The 16,454-nt window shown below is 36.9% G+C and overlaps 1 protein-coding gene and 1 pseudogene across 1 annotated transcript; both read left to right on the forward strand.

Annotated features, from left to right (window-relative positions):
• Positions 1–765: 765 nt before the first annotated feature.
• On the forward strand, positions 766–2,581 carry LOC137400853 (general transcription factor II-I repeat domain-containing protein 2-like; annotated as a pseudogene).
• Positions 2,582–4,011: 1,430 nt separating this feature from the next.
• Positions 4,012–7,389, forward strand: LOC137400854 (tetratricopeptide repeat protein 28-like). The gene has a single exon (XM_068087196.1). It carries the CDS (start codon positions 4,012–4,014, stop codon positions 7,387–7,389), a length of 3,378 nt encoding a protein of 1,125 aa, XP_067943297.1.
• Positions 7,390–16,454: the final 9,065 nt, after the last annotated feature.

Genomic DNA, 16,454 nt, shown 5'->3' on the forward strand with positions numbered 1-16,454 from the left:
ATAAACTATAGTATTATTTATTTAATATTTTTACATATCATATATAGGTGGTAAAATATAACTGGGTAATATGCTATGTAATAAAATATAACTAGGCAGGAACAGATAATTCCACAGAAAAGACCCATAGTCATATAATAACATATTTTTGTCCAGTGTTCATGTTTAAATTAGTCTATAACAATAAATAGCATGCTGTAGTAGAACATTATTTGATGACAAAAATATATAATTTTAAAGATTGGTATGCGTATTGAGTAACATTCTTACTGAAGCTCGATATAATTTATGTCAGCTTTGCGTTACCAACTAGTTTGTAGTGTGGCTATATTTAGACACCCCAATTGGCTAATAAAGACAGGTAGAAAATTTTGTAGATGTTTTATTTCACATCAACTTGGTAATAATACTTACATTTTGAGCTATTAATGGTTTAATAGCAAATAATTAAACATTTTGCTAATGAGAATAATGCGATACAACGTGCTCTATGAAACTAATGCTCTAAGGCATATGTGTCAAACTCAGGCCCGCGGGCCAAATTTGGCCCGCAGTGTGATTATAATTGGCCCGCGAGATCATATCAAATGTGCATTAGAGCTGGCCCGCGGTATATACTGTGCCGCTAATACTACAAATCCCATAATGCTTTGCTAGTATTTTGCCGCGCAGTAAAACCCGGCAAGCGCTCCTTACTTCCGTTTACAGTCATCGGACAAATTAATAATCGCATCGGACAAATTAATAATTTCACCCTCCACAAAAATGGTCAAACGAAAGATAGACAACAGGACTTTCCAAGACAGGTGGGAGGCAAATTATTTGTTCACGACTATAAAGGACAAACCTGTTTGTCTTGTGTGCGGAGCTAGCGTGGCTGTAATAAAAGAATATAACATAAGAAGACACTATGAAACGAAACATTATGAAAAGTACAAGGACCTGGACCTAAAGCAGAAGCTGCAAAAGGTGGAGGAGATGAAAAGAAGTCTGGCTTGCAGGCAGACCTTGTTCACGAAAGCAAAATCAAAAAGTGAAGCTGCTGTAAAGGCCAGCTTTATTGTGGCAGCAGAGATCGCAAAATCAGCCCGGCCCTTCAGTGAGGGAGAGTTTGTCAAAAAGTGCATGGTCAAAGTTTGCGACATCGTGTGCCCAGATAAGAAGCAAGAATTTTTAAACGTGAGCCTGAGCAGAAATACCGTGGCTGAGCGTGTGTGTGAGCTTTCCACTAATCTACATGAACAACTAATAAAAAAGGGAAAAGATTTTATTGCATACTCCCTTGCTGTGGATGAGAGCAGCGACACGTCTGATACTGCCCAGCTGTCAATCTTCATCCGTGGAGTAGACTCGAGCCTGTGCGTCACAGAGGAACTTTTAGGATTAAAATCAATACATGGAACGACCACAGGAAAAGATATCTTTGAAGAAGTATCCAAATGTATGACTGAAATGAGCCTGCCTTGGGATAAACTTGTGGGACTGACAACAGATGGTGCGCCCGCAATGTGCGGTCAAAAGAGTGGATTGGTCGGCAGGATTCAGGAGAAGATGCGGGAGGAAAATGCAGGTAAGCTTACAGTTTATCACTGTATCATTCATCAGGAAGCGCTCTGTGGCAAAGCTCTGCAAATGGAACATGTTATGAGCTCTATAAAAGGAGTGGTCAACTTCATAAGAGCCAAGGGTTTGAATCACCGGCAGTCCAAGTCTTTTCTGGAGGAGTTGGATTCAGAATACAGAGATGTGCCTTATCACACAGAGGTGAGATGGCTAAGCAGAGGGAAAGTACTGAACAGATGTTTTGAGCTGCGCGAGGAAATCTGTCAGTTTATGGAGAACAAAGGGAAGGACACAACAGAGCTGAGAGATGAAAAGTTTCTGTGTGAGCTGGCATTTCTCTCTGACATTGTGAGCCATCTCAATGTGCTTAACCTGCAGCTTCAGGGACGGGGCCACGTCATCACAGACATGTACGCAGCTGTGAGGGCCTTCAAAACTAAGTTGCATCTGTGGAAGACACAGATGGTGCAAGGAAACTTTGGTCATTTTCCGTGCTGCCAAACCATGGCAGCAGAAATTTCTCCTGCCGTGCTGCCTGGCGCACAGTTCGCTGAAAAAATCAACGCGCTCAGCGCCGAGTTTTCCCGGCGATTTGCCGACTTCGAGGCTCAGAAAGGGAGATTTGAACTGCTCAGTAACCCGTTTGCGATCGATGTGGAAAGCGCACCAACCAGCCTCCAAATGGAGCTAATTGAACTCCAATGTAATGACATGCTCAAATCAAAATATGACTCTGTTGGTGCTGCGCAGTTTCCATGTTTCCTCCCCGACACAATGCCTCAATTACGCACCCAAGTTGCTCAGATGCTCTCAATGTTCGGCAGCACATATCTATGTGAGCAACTGTTCTCTATGATGAAGTTGAATAAAAAAAACCTCTCACAGAAGTCGACTCACTGACGAGCACCTTCACTCCGTCCTGAGGCTTTCCTCAGCTCAGAGCCTGACTCCAGACTTTGACGAACTTGCATCTAAGAAAAGATGCCAGGTATCTGGCTTAGACCAATGTGTAGAGTAAATCAGAGCGTAGCAAACTGAGCTTGAATATATCTGTTTCTTATGCACTTTTTCTACTGCAAGGCATGGTCTGTCAATAGTTGAAATGTTGGATTTTTATCGAATGACATTATTATTTTTGGTTCTGTTGTTGGCTTTGAAAAAGATTTACTTGAAAAAGGAACTGGAAAGGATAAGGGGAGAGACATACTACTTTATTTATTTAAATATGAAATGGATTTCACCGTGTCTTTTATTTCAAATTTAATTTCTCACATTTTGTAATATAAAGCTTTGGTTGTTCCAAATTCTGTGTTTAAGCAGAACTAAAGTTTGTTTCCATATGAAAAGGTTAAACATTACATATCAGTTGCAGTTAATTTTTCAATAAATATTGACTTTGGCCCGTGACTTTACTTCTCTGCTTGATTTTGGCCCACTGTGAATTTGAGTTTGACACCCCTGCTCTAAGGAACATTGAAAAATGGAAATGAGTTTCCCAATAATTTAATCATTTAATTTAACCATTAAAATGTTTAACCAACTGTTAATTATGTTAAGTGCAGTTTTGTGCATAAATTTTTAAAAAGGTTTAAAATTTTAAATTCTTTTAATTTTTTTATAAAGGTTTCGCAATTGCCTCAGAAGTTTGACAAACATTCAGCATCTTGAGAATATTTATTCCCTTTAGCTGTCATCATGTTGCTTGCTTTGTCAAAATGATTTCAAGATGACATTTTTTCACAATTAATCAATAATTATGCTGTTGAATTCCTTATTATTATTGTTATTGTTGTTGTTATTTTAATGTTATTAAAACGTAAAGCCTTACATTTTGGCAAAAATATGTACAGTAGTGCGTAAAATTAACTGGAATATGTTTGATGGAAAACTTAAATTTTCATTTACAGCATAGCTACTCATTGTGAATGTAGTCAATAGCCATTAATTATATGTTATATTAATAGCTTTAGTAGCTAGCCATTAATTATATGTTATATTAATCCTCATTTTGTCCTGATTTCAAATATGTAAACAAACAGCTGTAAAATTAAGTTTTTTAATGATTATTTAGGGTAAATTCGAAATGTTATATTTGTTTAATGATTGAAGATAGCAATCTATACAGATATGATCACACCACATACATTTTTATTTGCTTATTTCAAGCCATATACACAAATATGACTAAAAGTAAGCAAATAAAATCTATTTGGCATGTTATGTATAGTAAAGATTTAAATTTTGCTAAAAATATAGAGTCATATTTGACAAGATTTATGGAAAGTTGAATTAAAGAGAAACCATAAATGAAGACAAGCAATTTTAGGAATGCGCTATTAGATCAGCAATCCTCGTGAACCTTATTTCTTCTACTCACCTTACAGCATACTCTTAGTTCGTGCCAAGCTGTCCCTTGTACGCAGCTGGCTGCCAAACTGGAAGTAGAAGATGCCCCTAGTAGAGGCTGACCCCTGCATCACTTGTAAAGAGTTAATTAAAAAAGCCCGAGATGCATTACAAGAAGAAGAGAGAAACTCGGGTGTCGGAGCTATCAACCCGGCTATGGCAAAATGTTATGCAGACTACGGGAAAGTCTATTTCGAATGTGAGTTGTATTACGATGGCCTAGAGAACTTGAAAATCTCTTTAGGTATTTACCTTGACTATTTGAAAGAAGATGCTGGCAAATCTATCCAAGTAGCAGAAGTTTATACGAGCATCGGTAACACGTATGTTGAAATGGAAAGATATGGTAAGGCTATGCCGAATTTCTACAACGCCACCGACATTTACAGAGCAGCTTCTGGAAACCAGACAAAACTTGAAGGTCACGCTGAAACGCTTTATTATACGGCTGAAGCTTTGCGAAAGCAGTGTAGCTTACAATCTGCTCTGGATTATAATCTGCAAGCAGTTTCCATGCTCGTCGATGTTTATGGAGCCAGAGCAAATAAAGAAAAATTGGCGTTATCGTACTATTACCTTGGATGCACTCTGCGCGATCGCTGCCAGTTTGAGCAAGCAGACAAACACTTGCGTACGGCTAATACCATGTTGAAACATCTTTATGCCGAGCATTTCCTCGAGGACCCGTCTAATATGAATATTTTCAACACCGCCAACCTGTTTATCGCTCGTGGAGAAATTCAAGAAATGATAGGAAATTTCTCACAAGCTCGATATCGTTACGAACATGCAAATATTGCTTGTAAGACATTCTGGGGAGATGATGACGAAACATCTCATGTGTTTTATGCCAAAATATTTGATAAGGTTGGAGGTTTAAGCTTAGTAAAAAGCAAAACAGACGATGCTCATACTGACTTTGGAGAAGCGTATGCTTTACGATGTGAATTTTATGACGACGAACCAAACCATGCTGCTATTGCAAGAAGTTATATATTATTTGGACATGGCCACAGAGATAGATTTGAATATGAATTGGCCATATCGCATTATGAACACGCTTTAGATATTTACGAAGTGATCTACAACGACCACACTCCTCCATGTCATCCAAACATTGCTCGATGTAAAAACCATATAGGTCTGGTTTATCTAGCGAATGCCCGGTATACAAAAGCCTTAGAAATGCATAACGACGCTCTCTTCATGCTTAAGGAATTCTTTGGAGAAAGCACCAACCACCCTGATATAGCCAACACCTATCAACAAATTGCTGAAATTTACTACACCCAAGGTAACTTTGACATGTCGCACGAGTTTAATCACAAATCCCTGACAATGAATCGAGCCCTCCATAAAGGGCAAGTCGATCACCTAAGCATTGTAAAAAATCTTTACGACTATGGTCGAACATATCTAGGTCAAGGCGAACTACATCAAGCTTTGCAATACCTCACCAAAGCTATGACAGTTATAAATTGCATATTTTCTGCCGACGTGAATCTACAAATTGTTGTTGATATTCGTTGTACTTTGGGCGATCTTTACTTTCAGCGACGAGAGATGGAACAAGCTCTCACCAGCTATGTTAGTGCTATGCAAGTGGCGCAAAATCTTTACGCAACTGATAGCCATCCGTCGATCGCAGCTTGCTGTAAACTTGTGGGTGACTTATTCACGTCTACTCGCAACTTTACCGAAGCGATTAATTATTACACATCGGCCATATCGATGTATGATGAATACCACCAAAGAGAGAACATGGTTACCGAAGGCAACAGACATCCTGGTAAAGCCATTACAATGCTATCTTTGGCGAAATGTCATGCAGAACAAAATGACTTTGTATCAGCTAGGAATATGTTAGATGGTACCCAACTAGTTATTTTAGCAACTTTTAAAACAGCTGATCATCCACTGCGAGCGGACATGGACAAGCTGCGCGGAGACGTGCATTCTAATCTAGGTGAGTCAAAAAAAGCCCTCGAGTGCTACGGAGAATCTCTTGCAATTCGTCAAAAGATTTACGGAAAAGATAGCAAGCATCTTTCGATTGCAGAGAGTTATTATTGCATTGGCATGGAACAAGAAAAGCTTTCCGAAGTCCAAAACTCGCTAGAGAATCTAAAACGAGCTCTAGAAATTCGTGAATACGTACATTTCAACCAAAAGCACTTGGACCAAGCCTCAACTTACAACGGACTTGGTCGCTCGCATCTTGAGCTCGGACATAAAAAAGAAGCGAAACAATATTTTGAAAAAGCGCTAGATATAACAAAAGAGCTGTACAAACCTAAGCATCTTGAAAGCGCGGAAGTAGCTAACGCCTACTCTGACCTCGGACAGTTCTTTTGCGCGATTGAGGAATACGATAACTCTATCAAACACCATCAAGAAGCACTTGAAATTTATCAGAGGATTAGAGATCATCGAAGTGAAGCAATGACTCAAGATGATATCGGACTTGTACAAATGCATGCTGGTAATTTTGACGATGCTATTGATACTCTCCGGCGATCACTTAATTTAAAGGAAGAAATTTGTCAAAGGGCTCAAGAACAACTATCGGGATACAGTCGAAGAGGTAAAGCACCAGCGAAGAATATTTCTCCGGAAGTAGAGCAGATTAAGAGAGCACACAATCCCGAGATCGCTATCAGCTACAGCTATATCGGAAACGTACTTCTTGCGGATGCCAAAAGTCCACATCACGGAGAACCAAACAGCCAAGAAAGATTCGACAAGTATGAGGAAGCGTTTAAATCATATGAAAAATCTCTGGCGCTTCTTTACGAAGTGTATGGTGATGATGGACAACATACCGACATCGCTGACTGTCTTAGTAACCTCGGTATCGCACTTCAATCGGAGGCGCTTCAGTTTCAGCGAACCAACTGTGGTCATGGAGAAGACAACTGGGAAGAGGCGTTGAATTATCATAACAAGGCTTTAGCCATGTGGACAAACTTGCACGGAACAGTAAATCCAAATGCCGACATTGCTCACAGCTACCATAACATTGGAAAGTGTTACAATCATAGAGGCGAATTTGAAGAAGCCATACGATATTATGAAAACTCATTAGAAGAATTGATTAAACTGTACGGTAGAACGTCTAACAACTTGGCAATAGGTTTGGTTTACGCGAGTCTCGGCACAACATATTACGAGGCAGGCTTGTTTGACAAAGCTCGTGAAAAATACGAAAAATCTCACACAATCATTCATCCAGCTCACCATAAAATCGAACAGAATGTTCTAGAAGTGGCTGCATCATATAGAAATTTGGCCAATGTTTATGAGAACCTTGGACGACATAGCGATGCTCAGAAAGCTAAAGAAATCGCGACAAAAATTATTAATGAACGAGTTGGGTTAGATGAAAACGTCGCTGAGCAAAAAAGATGTCTAATACAGTAGTTACCATTGTTTGTAATAAGATTCACATTGAAATAAAAAATTACTATGATGAACTTTTTTCTATGTTTACAGATATGCATCTTTTAAAAATAGACTTCCATGCTAAAGAATCTTTGTTCAAATTTCAAACTTTAGTATCTAAAATTGATTTTGATAATTAAATTGGAAAATATTTCTAAACAGGTGTTACAACTTTTCAATTTGGTTGGAAACTGAAGTAAATATTTGTTTTGATCTTACTGTACTATTTCACATCCTACCATAATAATATCTTAGACATGGCTGCTTATAAAAAAAAACAATATCACTTTCAAGGTTGGCAGTAATTAAAAAAATACACTTTAGCTTATAAAATTTTAAAATGTTACTTATATTGTGGAATAGTACAGAAGAGTAACTTTATTTGTTAGTGTAAGGAAAAAGTTTTGCATGGAGCTATACCTTTCTCAACAGAATTAAAACTTTATGCCAACTCAATGTATATATGGTAACCACCATAGCTAGAAATCAGAATTTTCAATATGCAAATCTCAGATTGATTTGTATAACTCGGTTTCCTGTAAGATAGCAGCTTATTAAACATGTAAGATGCCCAATTGTTGAAGGGAAGGCATCTTGCTGCTGTGGTGAGTTGCAACAAGAAGTCTCTCTGAGGCCTACCAAAACCACAGCCGTAAAAATGTTTGTGCGCGAATTCTGGCAGCCCTAAGAACAATCATGCCCTAGTTGCCAACCCATTACATAACCCTAGTGGCTATTTCATGGCTCCAAAATAACAACCCAAAATTGTGACACATTGTAACAAAAAACAAGATTAAAAGGAGCAAAAATCATTTAACAATAGTGTCTAATAGGTGAATGTTTGGCGTTGCATGGAAATAAAATGTTTTTTTTTACAGAAAGTTTACTTTAAATCAACATAATTATACAACATTTACTAATATAACTTTTAAATGAAGATGTTTTTTTATTTCTATTTGCTATTTGCTATATTTCTATTGCTATTTATGTTTACTGTGTTTATTTCTGTGTACTTCATACTGTACCGACTGCAGAGCCTCCTACAGCTCTATATACTGATTGCAATAGTCTTGTTGGCTTTAATGAGTTTAAGTATTTTTCTTCATATATGGGTGCGCATTTTTCTTATGGTGTGGCTTCACAGATCTTTTTCTGCGACAGTATGTTGTTACGCATAACGCTGGCTGCAGTTTTTAAGGTGAGGCCATAAAAGATTGGCATGTGTTCCAAGTATCTGCCCAATCTATTCCTTGGTATAACCAGTTGGACTATGTAGTGTTTTGGATAAACGGTTTCTGCAAAACTGAAAGTTGTAAGTTCAACTCCCGCTTGCAGCGGATTTCTCTTTTGTAAAATTTCATCGCTATAGCTGGACAGACAGGCAGACAGACAAAAATTGAGATTTATTTATATACTAGCTGCATTACCCGTGTTCGGGAACAGATTTACATAAAGCAATAGTTTTATTGAGAGTTGTCTTTCATACTGTAAAACAACTCCAAATATGCAATCTACTGAAATTTTTGTGCTGATCAGACTGCATACACATATGCAGTCGTACATGTCAATAATGTTGGAGAGACCAATGGAAGTATGCAATGTGTTCTACAGCTAGTCTACAATGCATCAGCTTCGAACCACTCAAATTGGAGCTGTCCTAATTTTGCACACAGAACTGATAATGAAGTTGACATTGCTAGGCAAACTGAAGTTCTTCAAACTGGCAGTATTGAGAACTTTTACATATTTTGAGAAATTCTAGAAAATATTTTGCTTTTGCACTGCTAAGCTATCGTCACCATTTATTGAATTGAGACTTCTACATGCTTAAAACACTAATCATGACTCACCAGTTCTTTGTCTATAGCCTGTGTTTTGACATGGTATATACAAACTGTGCAACAGTAATGTGGTTGTGTTGATAAAATCTATTATCAATAAAATCTACCATATAAACTACATATATGGCCTTTCGCTTTTCCAACGTAAGGCATCATATCTGAAGCATTTTTGGACATTCGTCCCATAGAAAAATTCGGCCATATACTGTGTTGCAGGACTGTAGTCAAGTGCGAAGTTTTCTGCCCATACATGGCGCCTGGTAGCAGCTGCTGTAGTTAGTGCATCTTGCTGTTGTCGCTGCTGCATCTGCTCGGAGGTTTCTGCACGTCTGGCCACTGTAGCGGCTACTCTGAGCCGTTTGAGTCGCTGCTGGGTCGGCTCAGCAGTCTCTCCACTTCTAGCAGCTGCAGTACGGAAATCAATATGTTCTTGCCTTTAGGCAGTAGGCTTTTTGGGAGGCATTGTACTGCTACAAGCGTTTCTAAAAGTGAATGAGATGGTGTGCTTTTTTGTAATATACGTTGCTTGCTTTCTTCTCACCGTCGCCTATTGCAACGCTCGGAGTACCTGTGCAAGTTCTGTAGTAGCTGTAGTTCTGTGTTACTCGTACAGGTACTGTACATGTAGCTGGAAAAAAAGTAAAAGTAAATCAGCTCCGGAAGGAAATGAATATGCTTACTATCCCAAACAGTTGCAAATCCAACGTTTTAAGCAGTGGAGGTTTGGCAATTCATAGACAATAGAACATTGAATAAGAAGTACAAACCTTTTCGATGTAGAAATTTAGTAGATCAAACGCAGTAGCAGTACCCGTGCAAGTTCTGTAGTAGCTGTAGTTCTGTAGTACTCGTAGCTGCAAAAAAGTAAAAGTAACTCAGCTGCGGAAGGAAATGAACATGTTTATTATCACAAACAGTGGCAAATTCAACGTTTTCATCCCTTTCACTGAAGTAGACTCATTCATGCGTTTTCTATGGTCGACCGCCGTAGACACATTTTTGTGACTTTCCCAGCAATTGCTAGTAACTGAATTTTATTATTCGTTGATAACATAACCAACGATCTTTAAGACTTATATGGTAGTGACAGTGTTGTCCAAAGACTTCTCTATTAAATTACCCTAAAATTTAAATTTAAATCTTTTTCGAGAATTTCTAACTAAAAAACAACCATTTTTTTGTAAGTTTTGAACACGCCACCGAGTTAGAAAACAATTACTTATGTTGATGACATTATAGCCGATTCAGATTTAGATTTTTGTGATTACACAGATAATTAAAATGCATAAAGTACAAATACAATGAATTTTTTTGCATAGCAGTGCTTGTTAACATGTTAGAAAAATGAAATATATAACCAAAACAAACGTTCTAGATAGAGTTTCAAATTGAAAAAATATTATCAAGCAGTATTGGCAAAATGGTTGGCAGTAGGCTGATAGCTAAATTTGTACATGGAGGCAAGTGAAAGGGTTATGTAGTGGAGGTGTGGCAATTCATAGACAATAGTAGTATGTAGAGAGCAGATCTACACACGTTTGCACTTAAAGTGAGATTTTGGGTACATTTTAGCCCGAGAAGCTGGGGGCATGGTGTTGTCTGATGGAAAGTTTGGGGGGGGGGGCTAGGTGTGTGAGTGTTGGGAGCTAAGGTTATGAAGTGCTCGCTGAGTCATGCTGAGTCATGGTGTGATGAGGTGAGGTGAGTCACGCGGTGTGAGGTGAGTCACGGTTGTTTTTGATTTACGGGAACTTGTGGGGTTCCGGTAGAGGTCGCTCTTCCGGGCCGTTTTAGGGGTTGATGGGGAGCTCGGTGGCGGCGGGTTGGCGGACGGTTTGCGAGAGCGTTGGCGTTCGTACGTCTTCTCTTTCTTTGCCGTTCCCGAATGAGAATGACGTGTCTGCAATGGAATTATACGTTATTTTTAGAACTCGAATATATATTGAGTGGTAGTATGATATAGGAGATGAGCTACGGAAGGGATGGTATATAAAGTCAGTTGGAGCTCGATAATCTCGATAGGGTTTACATACGAATTAGATAATTCGGTTAAAGTAAGAACCTCTTATTATTCACTTCGATTGTAAACTTCATAAATTCTGAAATTATCCACCACTGTTATGGATCCACCACTTTTTAAAAGAAAATATTATGTTATTGGAGCTTCCGAGGACTCAACTTCACGTACTATGAAATTCAACAACATTTCTGAAAGATTATCCCAATAGGACATACAGACAGACTATGACAAAATAGGACTTATAGTAAAACTAAAACATTCAGACAAATTAGTTCATTCAGTTGAACTAAGGAAATAAATGCATGTAATACTTACTGAAGAAGCAAATTCTTCCATCCTTTTCTGAGTATGTTTAGGGATATATCCATTTTGCTGGTGAGATATGGGAATCTACAATAGCATTGATTACAGTCAGACTACAATATACATTCAAACCAACTCATTCAATTAACTCCGAAGAACCAAATTCATCTGTTTTAATCTGAGTAGGGATATAACATACACTTTGCTAAGATATTGGAGTTTGCAATTGCAATGAATACAATCAGCCTAGAACACATAGTTACTACTCAGAAGAGAAGATTCATTGTAACATTCCTACATAACATTTAGATTGAATTTGTAGTACTTACTGTAAACCGTAATCTTTCGTTGAGATCTTGATAGAACTTTTCACGTAAGAGAAATCGACAAGCTTTTCGCTTCCGGTCGCTTATTTCCATTCCATGAGAGCAGTAACCCCATCGCTTCACACATTTACCTGCACATTGTAATCGTTCTTGAAATATCCTTTTTCTGTTGTCTCTGGTACTCATTGTGAAGTTATGAACTGAATTGAAAAGGCATATTCGCTCGAAGGTTTTATAACAAGTAGAAATGTTGTCGTGGTTCATTAATTTTGTGACCTAATGATATATATAAACAGATTTCGCGAAATTCAATTTCGCGAAATTCAATTTCGCGAAATTCACTTTCGTGAAATTCAATTTCGCGAAAGTTGACTATATAATATATATAATGTGTAATTTTTGCGAAATTCACTTTCGCGGAATTCAATTTCGCGAAATTCAATTTCGCGAAATTCAATTTCGCGAAAGTTGACTATATAATATATAATGTGTAATTTCGCGAAATTCACTTTCGCGAAATTCAATTTCGCGAAAGTTGACTATATAATATATATAATGTGTAATTTCGCGAAATTGAATTTCGCGAAATTCACTTTCGCGAAATTCAATTTAGCGAAAGTTGACTATATAATATATATAATGTGTAATTTCACGAAATCCAATTTCGCGAAATTCACTTTCGCGAAATTCAATTTCGCGAAAGTTGACTATATAATATATATAATGTGTAATTTCGCGAAATTGAATTTCGCGAAATTCACTTTCGTGAAACTGAATTTCGCGAAAGTTGACTATATAATATATTTAATGTGTAATTTCGTGAAATTGAATTTCGCGAAATTCACTTTTGCGAAATTCAATTTCGCGAAAGTTGACTATATAATATATATAATGTGTAATTTCGCGAAATTCACTTTCGCGAAATTCAATTTCGCGAAAGTTGACTATATAATATATATATAATGTGTAATTTCGCGAAATTCACTTTCGCGAAATTCAATTTCGCGAAAATCTGTTTACTATTTTCGCTTCATTGATTCTGTTGGATACGCCACTATTCTTCAATACCCTGTATAAGAAGCTTACTCAGTGTAATTTTCCTTTTCATCACTTAGTCCTGCTCCTGATGCCTACTTATATACAGATTGAGATTTTGGGGCAATCGAGCGTTGATACCATAAGGCTTGTATGCTTCAGCTAGAATTCTGTTAGCCGGCTACTCGCGATTAAGTTCGTTGAGTGTCGCTGTGTTCAGGCTGTCGTGTGGACAAGCGCCTTGGCATTCGACCTGACTGTTTTCCTAGGCTTGCCTATGGAATTCTCCTGTTTGGTTTGGCTTAACCATTCCATAACAGTCTCTTGCCCAGTAAATAGAGGGATGAGCAAAAAAAAGAAGGCCCAATGGACAGATGGAGGAATTGTACTAAGGTAGGTATAGGTAAGTATTCGTTTTGAAGAGAATATAAAGAAAATGAATATATGTATTGTTTTGAATAAATGTAGTATGTATCATTTATTCTCTCAAAGATTGATGAATGATAACAGGGTTCTCTTTACCAAAAGTATTTTGTCATGATTTTATCGAAAGATTGTGTGTTATATATCACTTCACAGTCTTTTCCATATTTTGAAGATATCAGTTAGAATGTGATGCGAGTAGATTCTGGTGTTATTTGGATTAGTTGGGGGAATATTTGAATGAGTGAATTTTTTTTGTAATCATTCGAAATATTCAATTCGTTTGTCGTTCAGCTTTTGTCATTGGTTACATCATATAGATAGCAACTGAGAAGTTTTTCAAGTTTTGGATTCCATTTTAAGATTCGTCTCTTCTTGATAAACAGGAAAATTACATCAACCCAATGAGATAGATAGGGTAGAGGCGATACGTACATTCTCTGTTATTAACTAATGACGACTCGAGCAGTCCACCGTATTGTTGGTCAAAACGTAAACAAAAGCACGTGCTCTACCATTGTTGATGTATAGGATGCAGCTAATGATTGGATCAGCAAGCGTACGCACCTACTTCTGTTTACGTAATGGCTTTGCCTTTACAACCATAACTGAACTCTCGTCCTACCTCAAGTCACGTGATGTCGCCTATAGTCTGTCTATCTTATTGCGCAAACCTACCTTCATCTTATGAATGGTGAATCATAATCTGTAACTTCGACTTATAACCGAATAGAGCATTTGCAAAATCTCGAACACCACTTCAAGATATACTCATTTCAGAATTTTATCAATTGGATTTGTTATCAGCTCTGACTCATTTAATCTCCCAAGTAGTTCAGTGTCTTGTGCTCTGCATGGAATCGACTCAGATATTCTGCTTGGAGCGAGTGCAAGTACAATTCTTCATGCAACTTTATTGTTTCATACGGATGTCTCAGAATAATGTTAAATGAAACCGAATGATTGAATAATACCGAGAATGAGAATAAACAGTGATGTAATGGTGTTCCAAAGAACTCAATATTCCTATGTGTTAAGAATTAACTACTTTGTTGAAATTACAACATTGTTGAAGTCAAATCAATATTTTTGAAAAAAAAACATGTGATGTCTGACCAATTCCGAAGTAACAATAAAATAAACTTTTTTTAGTTTCCAGTTCTACAACAATCGATTCCCATTCAAGACTATATTGATAGATATTGCTCCGAAGAGTTAGTTAATATTCCAGCTTCAATGAGTCAACAAGTGTAATCTTCAAAAATGATTCAGATAATCACAAGGAAAGGAAATGACAAATTTTATTGTTTCTCTAAGACCTCATAGGAAAATTAAAGAACCAACTTCTTACCATAATATGGCTGTAATAATAACAAAAATTGAGTTACCTAGCTTTTCTAATATTGAATTTTTCATGAGTAATAGAGGATTTGAAAGAATTGACCACAGGTTATGAGTAACATAATTAGAAGAGCTGACTCAGATATAGGAGTTCTATGTGGAGATGAATAATTCCTGAACCCGAAGTAAAAGTGCAGAGGAAACAAATTAAGAATTCATCGCATGTAGGATTATGACTCAGATAAGCCACTAATCTTTTTGGGTTCACTATAAAAGGTATTCTTCAGTTCGTGATATTCATAATTCTACTATCGTCGAAATCTTGATTTTGAGATCACATTTCCAAAAGAAAGAAAATGGATAAACAACAACGATCTTTGCTGTAAGTACACCTTATAAATTCACATATCGATATCATATATTCATATTTTACATTGTTCTATTAATTATATTCTCAAAAATTACATAATTTTGTTTTAGAGAGATTTCCACTGAGAACATGCTAAGAGCTGTACATGGAAGGGACGAGAGTGCTAATGACTTTCGAGAACTCCAAGACTTATCCACTCCGTCCATTTCCAAAGCGTCATCGCATCCAAGATCTATATTCGATTCATTCGTGGAGCTGGAGAGAGTTAATTCTCCAGAAAAGTTCTTCGAACCTGAAACAGAGAACAAAATCATAGGTAAGTTTAAATGGGTTACTTTATGTAGTCATCAATAACTCCATCTAGTCAACTGATCTTGGAAAGGAAATATATTGTACAAGGAAATGTAAAACTAGAAGTCTCACCACTAATTTTTAATTTGTAAGTCAAACTTATATTAATACGATTTTAGGAACCAATATCTCCCAATTTATACCATCTAATCAAGTAGTTTTGGATGATGTATAGATTGTACAGGAAAATGTAAAACTGGCAGTCTCATCGCTAATATTCGAATTGTAGAAAAAGGGGATGATGAGATGTCTACACCATCCAGACAAAAGAAAGGAAAAGCTTTGCTAAGTGTATTATCTTTATCTTCAAAAATCCCAGAAACTATGAAAAATGAATTAAATATAATAATAAATCGAATTATTCAAGACAAAAGAACGACTGAACGTCAGATTGATACTTTATCTATATTGATTGGCGACAACATAACTGATTGATATTATTCCAAAAGAATGGATGAGTGAAAGCCTGAATGAGTTTTTAGTAAAAGAATGCTGTACGAATGGAACTTCAATTTATCCGTTACTGTGATATATCCATCATGACTTTATCAACAGACGACAATCTTGTGATATACAATCCTCACGATATTTTTTGTAACATGTATACTTATATGGAAATATAATGACATTAGCATCCCTACACAGCTTCATTTGTCTCATTGTATTTTAACATAAATACAGTTACATTCTACATCGATGGAATAAAACATATGGATATAAAGAAGTTTCAATTAATTTTCACCAATACGAATATCTGAATACAACTTACGTAAAATATTCTGCACGATTGAACCTAATTTTTGATTCGCTCGGTCTCTATTCTCAAAATCTTCTCCTGTTCAACAATCTTACCGGCAACCTATGCAGTTGCGCATGTGTAACCGGAATTACGCAGGGATAAATTGTTCGAGTATGTTCTATACAGATGAAACCAAGATATGACGTAGTTTGTATACCCTAACACCGGATATATGCTCGACTTGAAAATTTTTCCCGAAGTGGAGTTATCGAAACTTAATTTATCGATAACACTT

This window comes from Watersipora subatra, chromosome 7 (genome assembly GCF_963576615.1).
Source record: "Watersipora subatra chromosome 7, tzWatSuba1.1, whole genome shotgun sequence".
NCBI classification, from domain to species: domain Eukaryota; kingdom Metazoa; phylum Bryozoa; class Gymnolaemata; order Cheilostomatida; family Watersiporidae; genus Watersipora; species Watersipora subatra.